Source organism: Thermobia domestica, chromosome 8 (genome assembly GCF_964235325.1).
Source record: "Thermobia domestica chromosome 8, izTheDome1.hap1.1, whole genome shotgun sequence".
Taxonomy (NCBI): domain Eukaryota; kingdom Metazoa; phylum Arthropoda; class Insecta; order Zygentoma; family Lepismatidae; genus Thermobia; species Thermobia domestica.
In genome coordinates, this window is record NC_137461.1 from 159,088,625 (window position 1) to 159,111,952 (window position 23,328).

Here is a 23,328-nt window from a genome sequence, read left to right on the forward strand (position 1 = left end):
AATAAAAACCCTTACTCGTACTGGGCTCTAACAACAACCTAATTCGTACAGACTAGTTGCTCTGACCAACTGAGTTTCGATTTCTTACGCGAAAGAAGTCTGTTATATTACGAGGCATGCTTTTCATTAGCAAAACTGTTCGAAGTAATACGAACATGGCTCAAGAACAGAGACTGAACTGAATTACCAGTCGATTGACCTTGAGGCGAAATCACCAAAGGGTAGCTATAAACGTAAGTTCAGCATGCATTTCTGTGGAGTTCTGTTCAGTATTCCTATCTGCCAATCACGCTTGTTTGTAAGAGTAATATTTTACAAACCTAACCTTTCGATAGAGCACAATAGCAAAAGAATAAAAGGGAAGGAATTCTTGCCCTTGTGAACGTTTGATACCACCATGTGCAATAAAACTGTCGCGTCTCCTTCAATTGATATTTTATCGAAAATTACTCTTTTCCTTTTATATATCCGAAGTTTTTGAGGGTTTCAAAATGAGGAAACGTTACTGACAAACAAGGACGCATTTAGGGGTGGGTACAAGGGGTCCGGACCCCCTCTGAAATCCCAACTTTTCTGTAAATTTAGCCTAATTTTTGGGATTATCTTTTAAAAATTTTATTATAATTTATCCTAATATTGAAGTCGGGCCCCTTCCGAAATAAATTACTGTATACGTGCCTGCTGACAATTTTCAATATATTCGTTAAATAATAAAGTAAAATAATTAAATTAGGAGAAAAAGCTTCAACACGGGCTAACTTTTGTCCACTGCCAATATTGTTAGAAGGGATATTAATAGCAAAAACTGCTAGTCAATGCTGAACCTTGAAACTTCACCCCGAACAGCAAGCCTATTATTGAGAACTACATATGAAACATTTTATCGAAACTTATCTAGCTTTTATCTGGCATGAAATTATTATATACACTAAAATGCACTATTCTAAAATGTGTATCTAAACATTGCTCTACGTATCTACGAAGCAATGAAAATTTTTTATCGAAATATTTGGGCAGGAAACTCTAACAGCCAGCCATTTTGTTTAAATCGTAATAAACCCTGTAATCGTGCGTTAACGTGAAGACAAAGCTTGGTCCATTGGTTAAGTGTTGGAAGAATGAAAAGTAAATGTTCGTAGGTTCGAATCTATCCACTCACCACAACATTTTATTCTTATGTGTAACGATGAAATAAGAAAGAAAAAAATGTATAACCGTTAAGACAAAACTTCAACCAAGTCTGAAAAGAACAATACTAAAATAGTAACACAATGACGTCAACCAAGAATTATTTCATGTAGCGTTTGGACGAAATTACAACTGTCAACAATTGCAGAAGTAAAAACAGGCTGATAGGCGTAATGTAGTCTAGACTTCTGAATGCATTTACTTCCTCAAAACTTCCGTCTCGTCATTGGTATGCCATTAGTCATGGTAAAACCTTTCAATTGGAAGTGAAATGACACAAACTAAAACAGTTTTAAATCAATAAATGTCTATGTGTAAAAGTAGGTCTCTCTTATCTGTAGTTCTGAGTTCCTTTTACTTTGAAGTGACAAATGAGAGAAGAAAGTATGGTGATCGAAAAAAAATCAAATTTGAGATTTCAACGAATTTACACGTATTATAGCCCCTAATACCGAAAAAGTTATTTTTTGATACATGTCCATCTGTTCGTCCGTCCGTTCGCTACACTTTTCTGTGCACTCGCCTAGAGGCCAACCGTTCAACTTATCTGCACCAAATTTTAGTTTAAGATTTTCATAGTATTTCCTATAGTTTTTTTTTAATTTCCCTCCTACTCCCAAAACAAGGGTAGTTTCCTGTACGATGAAAATAGAGAAAAGATATTTTCTCATAACTAACTCTAACGATCTTGTTTTCTTTCTTTTTTTATAAATCAATATTTAATTAGCAACCCTATTTTGTGGTATAAGGCATTTATCTGAGAAAAATCTACAAGGGGTAGTTTATACTTAAGGGTGAGTTTTTTCTCAGTGATTTCTCAAAATGGACTCAAGTGTTTTCGTTCATATTTCATAAATAAATATTTCATTAATAACTTAACAATATGGCATAAATAACTCGTTTGTCCTAAAAAAAATGCGAGGGGTAGTTTATTCTTGGTGGAGTGTTGTCTGGGAGATTTTCTCAAAAATGACTCAAAAGAGTTTATTCGTATTTCAAAAATACATATTTCGTTAATAACCGAACAATATGGCAAAACTGGTTTGTCCTAAAAAAAAAAAATATACGAGGGGTAGTTTACTCTTGGGGGTGTTTTTCCTCCACGGTTTTCTCTAAAATGAATCAAGCAATTTTGTTCGTACTCAGAAATAAATATTTCATTAAAAACCTAATAATATGGAATAACTCGCTTGCCCTGAAAGAATCCTCAAGAGATAGTTTATTCGGGGAGTTATTTTTCCCTCACGATTTTCTCAAAACTTACGTGGACAATTTTATTGATAATTCATAAATATTTAATTAATAACCCTATATTTTAGTATAAGTCATTTCTATGAAAAACAATTACGACGGATAGATTATTTTGGGGGTCAAGGTTTTTCCCAACAATTTTCTCGAACGACAGGCGATTTTGTTCAAATTTCGCAAATAAATATTTCATTAATAAGCAAAAGTATATCTTAACTCATTGTTCGAAACAATTCACAAGAGGTAGGTTACTTCTGACGTTTTCTTTTTGAACGACTTTCTCGAAAATGACTCATTTGATTTTTTCATATTTCATAAACAATTATTGCATTAATTGCTCTATTATATGTCTAATGAAAATGTGCTCAAAGTGTGAGTTAGTTTTGTAGTATGGATTTTCTTCAATCGAAGGTTTTTATTCGATAATCTGACATTCGATGTATTTGAATAATACGATATATATTTTTTTCGTATTATCCAAATACACACTTCAGTAACAACTGCGGCCTAACACAGTTAAGAAATTGAATTGAAAAAGTTTAGTGCGGTGGTCCTGTAATTGAATATTTTTTGGTAAACACCCTAGCTTTCTGTGGTAAACTCAGGCTTTTCTTTTTCGAGCGACAAAAGAAAGAAGAAAATATGGTGATTGTGAAAATAGTATATCAAATTCAGATTTCAACGGATTTACATACTTCATGGCGTTTACATACCGAAAATGTGATTTTTCGATACCCGTTTTTCCGGTCCGTCCGTTCGGTAAACTTTTCTGTGCACTCGCCTAGAGGCCATACCGTTCAACGTCTCTACAACAAATTTTAAACTTAGGGTTTACATAGTATTCCTACAGGAGATTTTCCCATTTTCTCCTACCGCCTAAAATAAGTGTGGTTTACTAACAGCCGAAAATCGAAAAAAGCTATTTTCTCCAAAATGGTTTTAACAATTTTGTTTATTTTTCATTAATCAATATTTAATTAACAACCCTATATTGCAGTATCAGATGGGAACCGGTCAAAGCCCCCACAGCCAAAACCCCCACACTCAAGAAATGTCAAAACGCCCACACAAACGGTCATAACCCCCACACAAATGGAAAAATCTCCCAAACGCACGAACGGTCAAAACCCCCCACAGCCAAAACCCCCACACTCAAGAAATGTCAAAACGCCCACACGATCGGTCATAACCCCCACACAAATGGACAAATCCCCCAAATACACGAACGGTCATAACCCCCACAGCCAAAACCCCCACACTGGTAGTCGGTCATAACCTCCAACGGTCATAACTCCCACACAAATGGACAAAACAGCCACACATAGCAACGGTCACAATCCCCACATAAATGGACAAAACCCCCACACAAATGGACAAAACTCCCACATGCAGAAATAGTCACTACTGCCACACCAATTGACAAAACCCCCCATACTCATGTATTGCCCTTGTACTTTATAATACCATTTTTTATTCCACTTAAACATGTGTTGCAACTATTCTTCTTGGGCGTCATAAAGAGCCGCAACAAAGACGTGAAATGACGATCATTTCAGAGTGTGGGGGACTTGTCCGATTTTGTGGGAGTTTTGTCCATTTATGTGGGGATTATGACCGTTGCTATGTGTGGCTGTTTTGTCCATTTGTGTGGGGGTTATGACCGATTGTGTGGGCGTTTTGACATTTCTTGAGTGTGGGGGTTTTGGCTGTGGGGGTTTTGACCGTTCGTGCGTTTGGGAGATTTGTCCATTTGTGTGGGGGTTATGACCGATCGTGTGGGCGTTTTGACATTTCTTGAGTGTGGGGGTTTTGGCTGTGGGGGTTTTGACCGTTCGTGCGTTTGGGAGATTTGTCCATTTGTGTGGGGGTTATGACCGTTTGTGTGGGTGTTTTGACATTTGAGTGTGGGGGTTTTGACCTAGACCCTATCAGATATTTCTCTTAGAAAAATTTACGTGGGGTAGTTTATTCTTGGAGGTGTCTTTTTCTCGACGATGTTCTCAGAAAAGACACTGGCAAATTTTGTACACACTTCATAAACAAATATTTAACCTTGCAACATGGTATAAGTCAATTGACCTGTAGTAGTTTATTCTTGGAGTTGAATTTATTTCCAGTGAGTTTCTCAAACTCGACCAGTTGGCAACCCTGTATCTCGACAACGAAGCTGAACTCGATAACTGCAAGGGGGCCATTTGTCTCCTTTTGATGTCACGAATCATCTCCCGAAGTTTGTGGACATCTTTCAGGTTCACCCTTAATGAAGCTTCTTTTCGAAAAGTTAACTATTAACTTTAGACATTGTTTATTTTTAAAAAAAATCACAAATGCCGTTATTAATTTTAAGGCAGAGAGCTACTTTTGAGAGAATATCTTTATCTCGTGCGCATTCGTTAACACTTGGGACGGATTATCTTTCTACTCAAAGCATTGTTTTTATAATGGTTGCATATTTATGATAATTGCCGTCAACATAAATTACAGTCCTTTCAGTTGAATCAATTGTTTATTATTATTATTGAAATTAAAATTAAATGGAATATCTAGTTTAACGTTGCACGATTATGCACCTACGCTAAGGGAGAATGATGATGAATGAAATGATGAAATGAAGAAAGTGGGAGGAAAATGGATTCCAAGAAAACCCATACCCATGCACACGGTATTTGTCTACCTCAAATTTCACTTGGCGCGAAGTGGAGTCGAGCCACGGACCCCATGAATGCTCTATTATTATTATTATTATTATTATTATTATTATTATTATTATTAATAATAATAATAATTGAAGTGAGCTTAACGAGTTTCAACCGTTCGACTCAACCAATGTTTGGGTGCCTGTTCGTTCGTCTACTCCATGACAACTTTTCATAAAAGACATTTCCTTTTAATGAAACTAGTAAGTGCCTTTTAGCTTTGAGAAGTAACTATTGCTTGGAATTTGAAATCTGCAAAATATAAGAGGTAAAATTAACCAAATGGTGCAAGTTTACACTAATGTATACAAAACAATTTTGCAATATCAATTACGTGAATCTTGTCCCATAAAGAAGCCGAAACTTCTACACCGAAGAGCCCTCCGAGATTTCATAATTGTCCACACGGACTGAAATTGTCATTAGAAGCCAAGACTTTAATAAGAAGCCTATAATTTCTTTAAAATAGACGAAAAATTCGAAAGTTATAAGCATTTTCATATTTTTGCCTTTTCCCATAATGGAGCCGTAGCACACCATACTGATGAGCCACCCCGACTCCAGGATTTGATCATTCTCCATCGGACTGAAATTGCTATTCGGAACCAACACTTTAATACGAAGTCCAACATTTCTTTAAAATAGACGAAAAATTCGAACGTTATAAACATTTTAATATTTTTGCCTTTTCTCATAAGGGGCCCGTATTAGCCTACACTGAAGAGCCCCACGAGATTTGATCCTTGACCACTGGGACTGAAATTCTCATTTGAAACCAAAACTTTAATATGAAGCCAAAAATTAAACTTTTACATCAATTTAAACTGACTGAGTTCCAGTTCACCCCACTATTATGTTTAGTTTAGTTAAGTGGTAATTTGTGATAGCTTCACATCAAAAGAATCTTTCACTCCCCCCCCCCAGAAGTTTGTGCTGGATCCGCCACTGGATTCAATAGACATTTTTCCTATTCTTTTTATCACCTTGTTGGGGCTCCCTCGTACAAATAAAGAAGCGGTAATATTACAATCAAGGAGCGCTGTATATTAGGTATTTCTTTAGTTACCTACCCCTAACCGCACAGGGCCATCTTTGGTAGAATAAAAAAATGCTACGTGATATTCCAATCATGAAAGGGGAGAGGATGCTGTAAATATATTTCTTATTCATTTTGTCTACCCTGCTTATCAGAAATTACTTTCTGTTGGAAGGGTACTGAAATGAGAGGGGCAAAATAAAACGTCGTACCCCCTCCTACATGGTTGTTCTAATAATTACTAAAGAAAGCATTTTAAACTAAGATATCTAAGATTTAAACTAAGATATCCTTACATTATGTAAGGATGGCATATTCAGGATTCTTCTTCTTCTTATTCTTCTTCTTCTTCTTCTTATTATTATTATTATATGAATGTTTTTGGAGCACCGAAATTTTGTGAGACGAACAATGGAATGTAGAGGTTTAAGATGGGTGGTCATAGGGAGGAAAAACCAGATTTTTTTTCTGTCTGACTCTCTAACGTGAAGATTATGTGCTGATGGCAAGAAGTATCATCATTCTACAATAGGTTGCTTTTACGTAGAATATCAATTACTTGAGTTTTCCTCCTTCGAGCTACTTATCTCATGTGGTAAATTCAAAACAATTTCAATTTAATTCAAATACATTGTAAAACTTTTCCGTAATTAAACATCTAGGGAAAATTAAACATTTAATAGGGAAATCTGTTATCAAAATATCCAAACAAGTAGATAGAAGACTATCTAGTGAGAAATATTGTGAAACTTTATAAAATTCTCCAAATTGGGATTAACATTTACTGGGAAACAACGCGCCAGCGAGCATTACGTATAGTGAGCAGTGAGCACAGGGGAAATAATTACTAAACTTTTTGCAAACAAAATTAGGGATGCTAATGCAAGTGCGACAACGATATATTTTCTTTTTTTGGTATCGTCATGAATTTTACACATGTTACAATTTGATTTTTTCCCCACATAAAAAATAAATAAAATAACCATAATAATAAAAATGACAACGTCACTTCCATCTGGATTCGAACCCGCTACCTTCGGCATACAGACTACTTGCTTTAACTAACTGAGCTATTTGTTTTCTTACGTGAACTGAACCTGTTCTACGGTAAAGACTATTTTTCATTACGGTCGCGCTACCAATTCGTCCTTTTCCATAGACAATTTCCACTTTTTGCTCTATCTTTACGTTAATACTTAGCATATATTCATATATTTGGAGTTTGCAGATAATGCACGAAATAAGACATATTAGAAATATTTCGTTAAAAGTTTCGTTTGTAGATTCTATCCACATTTCTCTCAATGACATAGATGTCGCTGCTTCGTGTTGAACTGCAGAATTCCCTCGCGTTCTTGAAAATTTCCCACTTTAGCAGAGTTGGTAATTCTCGAGATTTCTGTCGATTTAATGTTTTTTTGCTTCTAATTTATTTATTTTAAGCTAATATCTAACACAAATATTAAAAACGGGTTTGTTATTAACCTGTCCTGCTGGGGAAACCTTCCGAAATTTCGAACATATAAAGAAAACAGAGATATTTTCAAAAAATTTCAAAATAAAGAGACGCGTCATTTATTTTGCTCATGGTAGTACGTATCAAATTTCATGTCAATAGAGCAGTAAATAAGAACAATAAAACGAAAATAAAACTTTTTTGTCCATTTAGCAACATTTTGTTTTACTCATTCTAATTTTCGTATTTCTAATTCTTTTCCTATGAAATTTACCACAAATATACATTTCCCGATTACACACATTGTGTCAGTATTAAAAGTACCCTGCAAAATCATTATCAAATTATATTCTTACAAGAAGACAGTTATAGATATGCGACAATCATTTTGGACATGAGTGTACATGCGAACAAACTTCCTTATATATATTTATTTTCATGTAAACCTGTTGAAAAGAAATGTGTATTTTTAAGTTCCTTGTCCATTCAAAATTCATACAAGTGAAAGAGGGACTGTTATTCTGTGTACTTAGGAATCACACGCATCAAATTTCACTGCTTTACATCCAGTGGGTGGTGATAAAAATTTCCCTATCCTGACTTTCTATTAACTTATATCTTTAACATTGGAGTAAGAAATCGAACCTAAAGAGATGTGAGGATTATAAAATTATTAGTCTCATATCTCATGCAGCTAAAATTTTGCTCCCAATGTTGAACAGAAGGTTATACGGAAGAACAAATGAAGTTGAGGAGGAGCAGTTCGGGTTCAGAAGAGGTAAGGGCACAAGAGATGCTATTAAATTGTTAAGGGCAGTCAGTGAAAGATTTATAGAAAAAGGAAAAGGTGTATGTTGTATTTATTGATCTACAAAAGGCTTTTGACCGCGTGAATTGGGAATTGTTGTTGGGAGTTCTAAAGAAGATAGGGTTGGAATGGAAAGATTGAAGACTCATAAGAAACTTATACATGAACTAACAAGTAAGTGTTAAGATAGGGAAAGAACTGACGGAAGAGAGACCAATTGGAAGGGGACATGCTGCCTCTCGCCAACACTATTTAATGTCTATCTAGAAGAGATAGTGAAAAAGAGTTTACATGATGATGATAGCATTTCGGTAGAAGGTAGAATGATTAGATGCATAAGATTTGCAGACGATATGGCGCTTGTTGCAGAATCTAAAAAGAAAATCAATAAAATGTTAGAAAAACCCAAGGATGGGCTTTGAAGAATATGGGATGAAAATAAAGATGTTAGAAAGACAAAAGCAATGGTGATTGGAACGAAGAGGTCTGTGTCAAATATAAAAGTGGGAGGGGAGAGAATAGAACAAGTGAATAGTTTTCGATATCTAGGTAGTATTCGTGGGAATGACACGAAGTGCGAAGCGTTCAAATGCCAAATTTTGCAACACTGCGGACTGCGATTGAAAAATCAACATGTAATAACAAAGGTAACCAAGAAGGTTCTGTTGCTTTTTATGGAGGTTTGTGGTCAATTGGCTTTCATACTGTGGGTTGAATGCGAATGGAGATAAGGCGAAGGTCAGTTGTTGGTGTGGGTATATCCAACATATTACCTGGTTTAAGGCACCCGAAGAAAATTTTCCAGAGGGGGGGGGCAATCTCCATGGTTCCTATATTACATCTGGTAGTTCTGGTATTTAATATACGTGATTTGCTATTTCACATACACATTTTCGTGAGCCAGAGGGGGGGGGACGGGCCTACCCTATCCTCTCCTTCGGGTACCCATACCTGGTTGTGGCAATTCAGTTACACCGTGAACTTGCATAAGGACAGAGTAAACATAGGACCTCCACAGAGCGTCATAAGGGTGTGTATGCTGTACGAGTTCAAACTGGGGTCAACGTTGCCGCAGCGAGGCGGAAGACATGCCAGACGTTTCGTGAGTGTGTCGTGACTACGCGCATAGCGTAGCTGTGGTTTAACAAGTTTAAGGACGGTGACGAGACATTCGAAGACGCACCAAGTGTTGGAATAGCAACACAATGAAGATCTTCAGGCAGCAATTGAGGCGAACAGTGGCCAGACATACGAGGAACTGAGACTACAATTCAGTGTGAGTAGAGAAACCTTCGCAAGCATTTTGATCAATTTGGGAAGCACTACAAGTTGGGTCGATAGGTTCCACATGATTTGACTCCGGGCTAGAAGACAACGAAAGCAGACACCTGTGTTTCTTTGCTTATCGTGTGAAGAAGCAACCAGCCATTTCTGGAGGGTGTTGATCTGGACAGGGATGAGAAGTGGGTCATGTACGAAACTCCATGGCGCTATCGTCATTGATTAGTATCCCATAAACCGGTTCCAAAACAGTGGAAACCAGCAATGCACCAGAAGATTATCCTCCTGTGTGTTTGGAGGACTGTTCGCGAAATCGTGCATCGGGAACTGCTACCAGCTGGTCAGAGCATCAATGCAATTACAGTATGTACTGCCAGCAGTTGAACCATGTTCAAGAAAAACTCTAAACTTTGGAGCCAACACCTCTGAATCGCAAAGGGGTCATCCTGTTATAGGACAACACTAAGCCCCACGTGGCTAGGATGACCTGGGACTGCATTCTATGCTTTAGATGGGAAATATTGCATCCGCCATACTCCCCGGACATTGCATCGTCTGGTTATCACCTGTTCCATTCCTTGGACAATAACATTAGAGGACACCAGTTCAAATCCCGAGTTGAGGTGAAAAGTGCATTTGATTTCTTCTTCGCTTTTGGGCCCACTAAGTTCTACCGTGATGGAACCATGGCCTTCCAGATCGTTAGCAGAAGGTCGTCGATGCTGATGGGAACTATTTTTGATCTTCCAGGTACATTTTAGGTGAAATATCGATATTTGAAGGTGGTGGGTGAAAAGCGACAAAACTTTCTTGGTTACGTTTATAATTTCCCTTGTAATAATCAGTTTTCGCATACTTGCTATTTATCGGCCATTTTCATGGAATCAAAACGTTGGGGAGAGGTGGGCAATGGCGATCACCTAAGAAAAATGGGTTATTACGTAGTTTCATTTGCAAAATATATTGAAACAAATTTGTAAATACGTACTCCAGGATAAGTGTGTAAAATAAAAAGAGGATCATTCTTTCAGTTCGGGAACACGATGGAAAAAACTCAAATTGCTACTTTGGTCGCCATTCCCATCACATGTTGGTAATGGCGATCACAGTACAAGCTTAATAAACACACATAGTTTCATAAACAGTTCAAGTTTTTTTTTTCTACACTGCCTTCGAAAGACAGAAACGTCAACTGAATGTTTTATTGACGTTTTTTCCAAGACACGTCACAGATATATACATGTGGTGAGTCCACAACAGTACAACCAGCATGCACCCACGATCCACAAAGGTTACACCGATACCCAAGTTTCAGCGTTTGACTCAAGTAGGCGTATTACCTATCTTAGGTCTAGCCTCTTATAATTTTTGGCTGGAGAAGTATTCCAAATGTTTGTTAGCAATGGCGATCACCATGATGGTAAACCGATCACGTTGATCGGCATTCCCAACATTGCATCATTTTGAAAATTGAGCTGGTTATACTGTAAAACGTAGTTTATTTGAAATATAATTATATGTCGTGCATTAGACGTAAATGTAACTTTTTATGAATCTTAGTAACTTCTAGATCTTACAACTTAAAATTGTACGTATCGTGAGTTGAAATATGCAGATCCTTATAAGAAAATCAACAAAAACAAGTTTCAGCACGTTGTCGACTTCAGTCTTCTCTGACAACTTCCTCGACAATACACAAGAAACCTTGCTACAAGAGGCAGATGTCAGCACTAGTTTGACTTCTCCTCGGGTCACGCAAATGGGCAAAGTGGGCTGATCGCCATTCCCTTCCTCTCCCCTAACACTATATTAGATAGCTTATCAGAGAGAATGCACTTCCAGGAGGCGAAAGAAATTCCTTAACGTAAGTTCCAAGCTAATCGTATGTCGTATGGATTATTTCCAGTCAAGACAATTTCAAAATGACAGATGTAAATCGAGCAATGGGTGAATCTAGGACGTCAGAGATATATTAGATTTGAAGTTAGATGGAATTAGGACCAAAGGTTCTGAAGAGTTATGTATTGAATTTCTGCAAATGGCCCTCACGAAAGTGGTAAATTTTGACAGCCAGATTCCGTTCTGGAGAAGAGGCTTAAAAGCTGTAGCCTCGTTGACCAAGCCATACCACAGTCCTAGACAAAATTTAAAAGTTGATAGTCATCGTATAGAAAGAAATGAGGATGGAAATATTGCATGTTTAAAAGATGGCACCCTAGATTAATAATTATGAGAAAAATCACGTGTTTGATACAGTGTCCAAATGGTAACTAATTTACTTTCAAGAGCATATTGGAAAAACTGCGAATTAAAAAGTTCAAACGGAGAGTTTTACAACCAATTATATATATACTATTTTTACATAAAATAGCCTAATTGGAGCGAAGCTGCTTTTAACTCGACTTAGGCATTCGCTTGTCCGGATATTGTCCTAGATGCCAACACCGTTTGTAACCAAATTTGATATGGTGATTTGAGAGCGCACGCTGGGTGTCAATAAGGGTCACATGTCTCGATTGGACATACCATTTAGGAATAATCACCGAAAAGACAGGATGCCTAAAACTTGACATTAGAAAATCATTTGGTTCGAGAGTTCTCATTGTAAACAATGGAAAATAGAATTTTCAGCATTAGAAATAGGCTGAACCCCTTTTCGCTTTGTTCTGCAAACATAATTGGGAGCTTCAACCCCCTTTAACGAAATTCTGTCTACGCCACTGCATATGCATACTAAATTGATCAAGATCTACATCCTGCCATGATCGGATGAGTTTTGCAGTAGGTAAGAAGTTGAATGCAAAGTAAAATATGTTATTCATTACTCCGTCTCAAAATAAATTTACAATTGAATAAAGTGCATGTCTTCTTACGTTAGTTCTTACTACGAATAACGAAAGAAAGATGAAAATAAAACTTCTTCATTGTCAACTAATGTACAGTACCTATAAAGCAAAAGCCGATATAAATATGGTCATACAGTGAAGATTTAATTTTAGATTTTACTTAAGAAACACCTCTTTAATTCATTTCTAAATAAATGATTATTTTAAAAAAGAATTTAATTTAACGTGCGTAATTAAAAATGATCATTTTCAACCAAAATTAGAAAGTGACCATTGGATAATTTAAAATTATTTAGCATAAAGACTCTTCTGTGGTTACTTTGCACTCGATTATCACTTTAATAATAATAATAATAATAATAATAATAATAATAATAATAATAATAATAATAATAATAATAATAATAATAATAAATGAAGTGGGTTCTCGTAGTTTCGAGCTATCCCCCTCCAGCTATTCGTGTACTGTTTCAAACAGATGCTTGATTCAGAGTAAAAATGAAATCTGAGTTTTACGTCCCATGCTTATGCCAGCTAGGTTAAAGGAGACGCAAGAAATGAATTCCATGGGGGGAATGAATAAAATGGGAGGAAACGGGCTAACTCAAGTACACAGTGCTTGTCCACCACAAAGTCCACTTGGCGCGAGCTGGGATCGACCCAGAGACCTCACGCACCAGAGGTGAACGTTCTGAGTTGATTCAGAGGGATGCTACATTTATTAACGAGATTTTTTTTTAATGTTAAAGACGGGTGAACACATCGGTTCTCACAAATAATTGAAACTCATTGAGTTGATTTTGAGTTTCACGTCCGGTTCAACAGCGAGGCTATATGAGACGTGGAATCCGAACCACATGAGCTCCTGCCGGGAATTGAACCCGGGTCTCCCGCGCCAAAGGTGCGTACGCTAACCGCTTAGCCACGATTAAAACTCATTAATGTAATATTATATTTCAAGGTACTCTTATCTCCTTTTTGTTTGTTTTCGGAACGGAATAAAGTAAACGCTCATAATTACTGGGCTAGTAATTGTACCTTAGCGTATTGTGTAATGTATGGCTAATTGAGAGCCAAAAAATATTATGAAATACTTGTTTCACAATATTAATACATTTTAGTTTGGTTGCTAGCAAGAGAGACTGTTCGTTTTCCTACCGTTCCACGATAAAGTTTCCATAACAACACCGTGCATGGAATTAAATTCTACATTAATGATGCACATGAAAACTTCCAAAAATTACAGACTAATAGTACATAGTACGTCACATTGATGCATTAGAGGGAAAAAATAACTTGTAATGTCGAGGCTTTTTAAGATTTGATTACCAAAAGTAATTAGATACTTTGTGGGTGTTTGCATCCAGGAAACACAATCTCAAGAACTGCTTAATGATCATCAAGTTTGGCCAGTATGTAGAGAGTTAAAAATCTAGTTCGTTGATGGGCGCGTTCCTATCAATTGATCCCAAGATACGATCAATCTAAAACGGTTCTCCATGCGTTTCTGTGGTATTAATTATGGATATCATCCATGGTTAATAGACTACTCGCAGTACTCTTGAGATTAACGGGTTAGTATAATGGTCAGGATGCAAAATACTAATTTGTACGTACTCTATCTCTAAAATAAAACTAAGTGATGACTTTGTACCGACAAATCTAAACATTTAAATGTTTGCTATTTTCAAATATTCGTTCATCTTACTAAAGTGTATGAGTGGAAGGTGGAGGGCGAGAGGAATAAATTTCACGTTGTGTACACTGTGATAAATCAAACATCTTCACGTGGTGTGTGCACTATGATACTGCTAACTTGTTCACATCTAAAAACATAAAAATCTTATAATAATTATAACAGAATGTATAGTATAATAGTTGTTTTAAACAGTACAAATCTTCTAATGTCTCGCGTTATGCTCTTTCAGCTAAAGAATGATTAACAAAAGTGAAATGATTATTGAAGAACTGGTGAAATCAGAATGTGAGAGAAAATGGAAGAATCAAGAGCAGTCTCAGGAACACTATCATGCGAACCTATATGTTTGATTCCAAGGATGAAGAAATGATTTTGCTGGTATCCTATTTTATAGAACATGTCGTTTCCAACAGACATATGTTTCTATAAAATGGGAATTGTTTAAAGTATTCTTTGATTTCTTTTGCTCAAATATGCAACATTAGAGTGGTATTATTTGCTGGTTGTAATTACAAGCTCTTTAGGGATGGTACCGAGACGGACTTTTATATACCGAGACGAGACCGAGATCGAGACGGGCTTTAAAATACCGAGACGAGACCGAGACAGACCTCTATAAATCGAGACGAGACAGAGACGAGACTTAGATCAGTCTCGAAAGTCTCGGTCTCGTCTCGAATATTGATATTGATAAATACTAAAATTGCCTTCACTCAAAATTTGTTTCGTTGCTATGTTAGATAATATGACAACGGTTGACTGATGTACAGTGGCGTATTTAGGGGGTGGTTATCGGGCTCAAACCCCTCCCGAAATAGATAATTTTTTGCATTGCACGTACAACGCAAATGTTTCTTACTCGTTCCTCAAGCCTCTCCCGAAACAAAATCCACTGCTGGTGCAAATAGAATTCTCTCTCTCTCTCTCTCTCTCTCTCTCTCTCTCTCTCTCTATATATATATATATATATATATATATATATATATATGGTCGCGGTGCCACCCAGATCCGCCCTGCATGGGTTCCCGGGGCCCAACTTTAATTTTAAATGGAAGCAAGGGGTAAGTGGTACCTCGTTCGATAGACCTTGAAAAACTAAAAGGCGTTGTGGCAAAAGATCTTTCATATCGGGCACTGTATTCAAAATGACCGACAAGACATGTTGCCTCTATCAGATACAGTAAAATGTGCAGTACCACTAATATGAAAACGGTCAAACATAAATGAATCGAACAACAACTCAAATAGAAAATGTCATGTGGCACATCGATTGATATTGTCGCGGAGACTCCCAGGGCCACCCTTCATGGGGGCCCAGGGCACAACTTCAAAATTGTAAATGGAAACATGGGGTGAATGATACCTCGTTCGACATATCTTTAAAAACTAAAGAGTGTTGTTGCTAAAGATTGTTCATATGGGTCACCGTTTTCAAAATGAGCACCAAGACATGATTTCTGCATCAGGTACAACGTCCAGTATCACTAATATGGGAACACCAGAACAAATATTCGAATAGGAAACCACAGAGGGTATTTATCATTCTATAACTTGGGAATGTTGCAACAGTCGAAAAGATTATTAGAGTGAAAGTGCCATAATGGAAAGAAAGAAATTTAACTCCTAGAAAATTATCGCCCCAACCTCACTCCGTAGGTGAGTGAAGCACGAAGGATCGGTGAAATTGCAACTGAGAGCCTTAGTTTTTGCAAATTGTTTCTACGAAACAAAGTTATTTGAAATATGTTTTTATAAGAGATAAATGTCTTTGTAATGGGACAAAGTATGTAAAATCCTTGTGAAAAGGTATCTTCCATTTTGATTGCAGGCAATGGTTTGATGCAAAAATGAATCAACTGAAATGCGAAACCAATTTGTCGAACAATGCAGTTTTAGAACAATGTTTACAAACGTTGGTTTTGTTCAACTGTCGTCTACATGATATTGGTTCGCTTCTTTTCCTTCTATGTCTTCTTGCATGTGATAGAATATGTGTTTCACTGAGATGTCCACAGTTACATTCCGAATAACTTTCAACGGTAATTTCAGTTGTGATCCTTAGTAACGAAACGGTACATACTGATGCAGATATGTCCCAAAAATCTTGCACGCAATGCGTTAGATTATCATAGGCGAAGGGGCGGGTAAAATGTTGTTAAACTTGAATTTCACCTTATTTCACTTTATTTTTATTAATTATAGTACCAGTCATTTGTACACACAATTGTTTCAGACAAACCATATCTATTGCAAATAAAAAGTGAGGTTCTCATTTGAGATTTTAACATTCATTTCCGCTTCACCTACTTACGGACAGAGATCGGAAAGATCATTTTCTATCATTTCCTCTTTTGCATCATGTCAATTATACTTTAATAATCTTTTTTTCCGTTGCATTTTATTCGAGCCGTGGAATGATAAATATCCTATGTGCTTTCCTATACGAGTTTTATTCTGTTCATTTATCTCCAACTATTTTCATATTAGGGATCTAGTGGTACTGGACGTTTTATCTGATACAGGCACCATGTCTTGGCGACCATTTTGAAAACGGTGACCCATGTGAAAAATCTTTTGCCACAACACTTTTTACTTTTTAAAGATCTATGGAACGAGGTATTACTCACTCCATGTTTCCATTTAAAATTTTAAAGTTTGGCCCTGGTACCCATGAAAGGCGGCCCCGGGAGGCGCCGCGACAACACCATTCGGTGTGCCCCATGGCATTTCCTATTTTTGTGTTTGTTCGGTTCATTATGTTCAACCGTTTTCGAGATATCTCCGTGGAAATATATCCTCCCCTAAAAGTCCCTATAGCCCTCCCCTACGATCTGCGATATATATATATTCAGCCCAATTCAGCCCAAATGAAATATATATATATATATATATATATATATATATATATATATATATATATATTAAAAATGCTGAAATTTTGTACCAAGTTGGGAAATTCTTCTTGATACTCTGCAATATCACCAGATAAACAAGCAATCTTGCTAAAGCAAAATGAAGTTTTATTTTCTCAAATTGCGCTACGTAAAGTATTACATATTTCTAATTTAGTTATTTAACAAAACCACAATAGCCCATACGTTATTTATGTAGCTTGGAAATCTCTAATAACTCAAATGGCATGGACGGTGCAATACGCATCAACTGTACCTTAGCGTCAAATACTGTGATCATGGTATAATATATTTCGAATGAATGAAGGAACAAAGTTACAAGAAACGGAAAATTTAAACGTTTCTAAAGACTTTACTTCGAAAACGCGCTGACATATCACGTCTTATCATGCAGATGCTTCCAAAAGACTTAAATGCTTATAACGCCATCAGAGATACCAAATACATTGGTAGTGATTGTTGTACTGCTTAAAATTACGCATTAACAGTTTTTGGTGGTTTTAATTACAAGTCGCAGTTACATTATTTTAAGCAGTGTTGCCCACTTAAATAGATAGCTAAATATTATTCTAAATATGTGCAAATAACGTAGATAAACTGCAAAATATTTTAAAATTACTCGTAATTTGTTTTATGGTGCAAGAATGCTTTCAAGAGACGATGTTTTTCATAGTCTTTGGGCTACTTATAATGTTAATGTTTAAATCTTCGTTCCAGCAATACATGTAAATGCAAATTGTAACTGAAATTAAATGTAACTGATACATTTTCAGTAACACTAGTTGTTCCCCCCTAAGCCTTAGGCCTGGTGTACACTTTAGATTAAGTCCGTGCTTAATTAAAAGTTCTAATTGCACCCTAATTACATTTCACTTGCTTTAGTTTGACCACCGACCACCTCAAACTCGATCCATACCATGTAGCTATATGCAATTATTCAAGAACTTACAGTTAGTAATACACAGTGTTCACTTTTGTTTTGTTTTGTTTTAGTTTAACGTCCCACAGTTATGCTAGGGCGGCTAAAGGAGACGTGCAGCTAATGATTATAGTGGAATCCGAACCACTTCGGCCGTTCAACTTTATCCCTACCGGAAACCGAACTCGGGACCACGCGAACCGAAATCAAGAGTTCTAGCCGCTAGACCAAATGGGGGTCCTCACATTGTGTTGATTTAAATCATTCAGTCAGTGTTGTCAGATCCGATGATTAAAAAGTAGCGTGTCTGTACTCCTAAAGTAGCGAATTCGAACTATTTGTAGCCCAGATATATAGAAATGAATACTGATGGTGCTAATGAAATAATTTAATATGAGCTGGAAAGTGTGCTGGACGTATTGCAAGAAGAAATTATGATCGACGGACGAAAACAATTCTAGACTGGATACCACGAGACAAAAACAGCTTAGGAAACCTCCGCATACAAGAAGGTGTGACGAAATCAAGAGCCATTGAGGAGTAACCTGGAAAAGAATTGCCCAAGTTAGATAGTTGTGGAGAAGAATTGGAAAGACCTTCATACAGCAATGGATTGATAATGATTGATTATGATGACTGTGATGATTTTATTATATCTGGACCTCGGAGGTAAACTAAACCAAGTCATAATTTCGTAATTTTACAGAAGCGAAAAACCGGTTCCTCAACTAAGACTAAATATATAACTTTTACTAGGTAAGGTAGGGTAAAAATGGATCCAAAATTTAATGAAAATCATAGAGCGAAAAAAGTATTTTTTGACTATTCAACCCATCATGTTGCAGCAAAACTACGAAGAGTAATACAAAAGAAATCTAGAAAGTTAAGAATCACTTGTTTTGGCGAGTGAAAAAATAGATACAGATAACTCGAATTACCTATATACATATATAATATGTATGTCCATGTTTCGCAACTAATTTTCAGTCAATATAAAATTTCAACGTAATAAACGCAAGATTAGTTTTCTCGAATAAAGTTTGCATGCACCGTTGAGAGCTCAAGAATAAGATTAATCTATGTTACGGCACTGGATATGTGCTTAAGTAATGCATTACGATCTTATTAACTTGTATAAGAACAGAATGCACTTAAAATGAGACGCGAACTATGCGAACCATCGGACTTTGAATCTAACTTGTTTTGTGATCCAACTCGAGACCTCACATAGCAAAGATGAGTGTAGTAGCTCCCACCACAAGGTTCAGGACGTTCGTGTTATAAAGTGTCAATTAAACACGGAGATGTGAAACGCTAATAAAGCATTTCATCAATTTCAAACAAAATACGTATATTGTAGTAATAATTTATCCTATTTGTTAAGATAATGAACGTTATATTCTGTTTTTAAAATTACAGTCAAAGCAGAATGTATTGAATAATGAGAAATTGTAAAGTTTCAATTTCGGTACGATTAAATACATTCGTGCTGCTATGTGTTGCGTTATCCATTAGGCGGTATTGAACAATTTTGATTCAAAGGAAGGAAATAAACTACTGTATAGTACTGGAGTTAATTTAATAGAGTTTAATTGTATAGGCAGTTCTGAGGCTATATGAGACAAAGTCTATTGCTAAAAGTGAAATATGGGTTCTATTAGGGTTTTAGAGTGATATACCCACTGATCATTGAACCTGGAATACGCGCATGGAAAGCATTAGCACTAGCAAATTAGCTATGAAGAGGTACACCATACCATAATTCTAAGTCAAAATGAAAGGAAAAAATAACCGGAAACGACAGACTGTACGAGAATAATACTTTCACTATTTTAATTTCACACTATTTATTTCGAGACTTTCGAGACGAGACTGACATTTGGTACTCGAGACCGAGATCAAGACAAGCATCTGTTGACCGAGACGAGACCGAGACGGTGATTTTTTACTCGAGACGAGACCGAGACCGTTATTTATCAACCGAGACGAGAGCGAGACTGTACAAAGTCTCGTCTCGTCTCGATACCATCCCTAAAGCTCTTATAGTTTTTACATAGCAATTGAAAGTTTTTTTTTTAATTAGTCTCAATGTTGACGTCCCTATTAAACCTCAATGAATCAATCAACATAGTTTTAAGCAGTGTTGCCAATTTTACCAATGTTTATCATATTTCCGGAATTGTTTGAGACATCAAATTGCCTAACGTTTCGTCTTTTGAAAACTATATAGCTCCTTAGATATGACACTTATCTCAGCACTTTTTAAAGAAAGAAAAAAAAGTAAAATTTTTAATTCTTGTAACTTTGTTCCTATTTATTCGGAATGCATCATAACATGGTCATAGTATTCAACACTAAGTTTCTTTGTATATGTGTCCCCTCATTTATCTCACAAATTATTACTGTGAAAAATGTGGATGTTTGTGCTACTGTATCGACCTTAGTTGGCAACATTGAACAAAACGGATGGAATCTTAATTTTCGTTTTACAAGTCTATTTAAAATATGTATAGAGTTCCGTTTGAAAGAATACATCTTTGAGTTGGCAGCACTGTTAATCCGGTAGTATTTCAGAGCACGTCAAACTACTTTCCCTTCTTGATATTTGCTTGCTACAAAATTTCACCTCTTTTTGTCAGTTTAGAAGTTACAAAGAGGGGGCATTTTAGTGGTTCACCCTGTATATATAATTCTATTGATCTATTGAGTTCAGTTGTACCCTTCTTTAATCACTTGAATATGGAATCATTGCAACCAAACAATTGCAAACTACTATGGAATTTAAGTACAACAAAACTTATCGTTAAACGAACAAATATAAAATTATACACGAAATGCAGGGTGGCCCAAAAGTAGGTAGGCCTATACGCCCCTGCATTGATCAAGTATAACATTCTAGTTTATAGGTTTATTTGTTTCGGCTGTTCCGAGCCTAAGGTATAAGTTAATAAATAATAAAGAACCTAAGCCTGTCTGATGGATAACAAGAAGGGTAATAGTTAAGAACAACTACTTATCTCCCGTGCACGAGGATACATCTTACTGTTGCACTACCTAAACACCCAAAGTACAAGGGCAAGAACTCAGTTTATTACCTACTTTTTAACATCCTAGATAGTCATTGAATAATTCCTGAAAGTATGACGTTTCTCGTCCTTCCCTAAATGGGAAGTACGGCTCCTTAACTATAACCACAAGAAGAAATGATATAAAGAGCAATGAGTTGGTCACTACGGAACTGTACACCTACTTTTGAGCCACTCTGTATAAATAATTAAAATGGAATTAACTTCACAATGCCCGCTCCAGCTGGATATTCGCTCAGAAACGGGAAATTACACTATTAATTTTATGAAAATGGGTCAAAAATTTCCTGACCTTATGTTAACCCGTTCCCACCCCTACTCTACTTTTTTCTTATTTTACTCTACTGTGCCCTACTTAACCGCACTATACCCTTTTAAAGCGGCCCTACTTATCGATGCACAGATGGATCGTGTATTGTAAAGTTTACTCTAAATATTATTTTTTTTTTCTAAATAAAGTGTTTTGGAGTGCTAGCTACTGTATCCCCTTCTCTTGCCCTCTATATAGACACCCATGGACATGTTGTTGTCCACCACAAACTTACATATGGCCTGGAATCGAACCAGTCTCTCACACCAGAGATAAGCGCTTTATGAATGAGCCACTGTCACCCCACTCGTACTGTGTAGTTGCATATTACTAGAAAAGATTTAATAAATAAGAGCTCACCTGTGACTAGAGTTCGAAGTTGATCCAAATTATTTTGAACGAATTCGGGAGTTTCTCTGTATTTGACTTTGGCCAGTTCGTAGAATTCCGAAGGCGGATCTTTCAAATCAAGAAGTGTTTGACGCTCCACTGGCATGGTGAAAAGAAGCTTTACAAATGACGCACGTATTCACAGCCGTGTGACTCAAAAGGAAAGAAAAAGAAGTTCGTAATAAAACAGAAATAACAGGGGAAAAAGCAATGGTGAAGCTTGAGACTAGAGCAACAAACACAGTTCTGTGTGTTGTGATTCTTAATGCTGACAAAACTGTATGTTCAAGTTGGAATGTGCTGAACAGATCGTCTCGTAACAAAAATGACGTCACAAATCCCGTGATATGTTTTCTTCTTTTGTTTTTTGAAATGGGAAAAGAAACAGTCCAATGAAGAAATATGTTTTAAAAATATATGTAAATAAATCTAATAAAAAGGAACGCTGTTAACGATAATCGTGTCCTTGTATACAGTGATATTACTTCACACGGCATTGGCTATCTAAAATAAACAACTGCTTATCAATTTATTCTCATTCTGTAATTCACATGACCTAAAAGTAGCATACATACGTATGTTTCTTGTGATCATTCACGTTTTCACTTTATAAATATTTTTAAATATTCGGCTTCTGAGCAGAAATTGGCTGGTGATCGTGGTTCCTGGTTATCTTCGTTGGAGTCACATGTTTAGATCCGAAATTCCGACCACATGGTAGAGCCAACAAAGCTATAGGCCTACGTACATTTTACGGAGACTGAGGCTACGAATGGTTTCGGTCCTTTCGACTTGGATTCTATTCTATTTACGGCGCCGCTTTCTCTTCTCAAATTTTTTCTCTTTTACCTCTCTAAAAATCGCATGTTTTCCTGTGGTCCATAGTGCTCTCTCTTGACAACCGCTTATCTCTTAAATTTCAACGAGTTTATTCTCTACCCTCTTTGACCTCTCTTACTTTTTTGTTGTTACTTCTGTAAATTGCCGATAGGTCTTCTTCAAGACGGAGGTAACCTCTCTGCGTCATATTTGGCGCACCAGGAACAGGAACAGGCTACGAAACCGGGATACAGTTCGCATCAGTAATGGTAACCTGAGCGAAAAATCCAATCTAAAAACGACACTAAAAATTAGTAAATAAATAACTTTTCGTGAAAAAGATAGAAGGTATTATTTTTGTCAAAATTTGCATCATGTATAAGAACCCACGCCAACAAAAGTTTTTAAAGGTTGTAAGTAGACGTAATGAGTCGCCAATAAGCGTGAAATCAGTGTTAATTTTCAAATTTTGGCTTAAAGTATTTACGGTACTTTGTTATCGTCTACACTAGTGCGGAAATAATCTGTTGAGTGACTTAATTTTCTAAATTAAGCGCCAAAGAACAGATCACCAAAAAAAGGCGTAATGGAGACACTGCATTTCTGACAACAAAATACACTTGTTCTCGATTAA

General features: G+C 36.4%; 1 protein-coding gene across 2 annotated transcripts in view; it reads right to left on the reverse strand.

Moving 5' to 3' along the window:
• Positions 1-22,753, reverse strand: part of LOC145693311 (clavesin-1-like) — an 88,889-nt gene extending 66,136 nt beyond the window's left edge. Inside the window, exon 1 of one of the 2 annotated variants that reach the window (XM_081769182.1) lies at positions 22,451-22,753. In XM_081769182.1, coding sequence (XP_081625308.1) covers positions 22,451-22,469 — 19 coding nt within the window. In that variant the 5' untranslated portion in view covers positions 22,470-22,753. Of the gene's footprint in view, positions 1-21,845; positions 22,360-22,450 lie in introns of those variants that run through there. The other variant, XM_081769181.1, reaches the window with a different exon arrangement.
• Between the last annotated feature and the right edge of the window lie 575 nt (positions 22,754-23,328).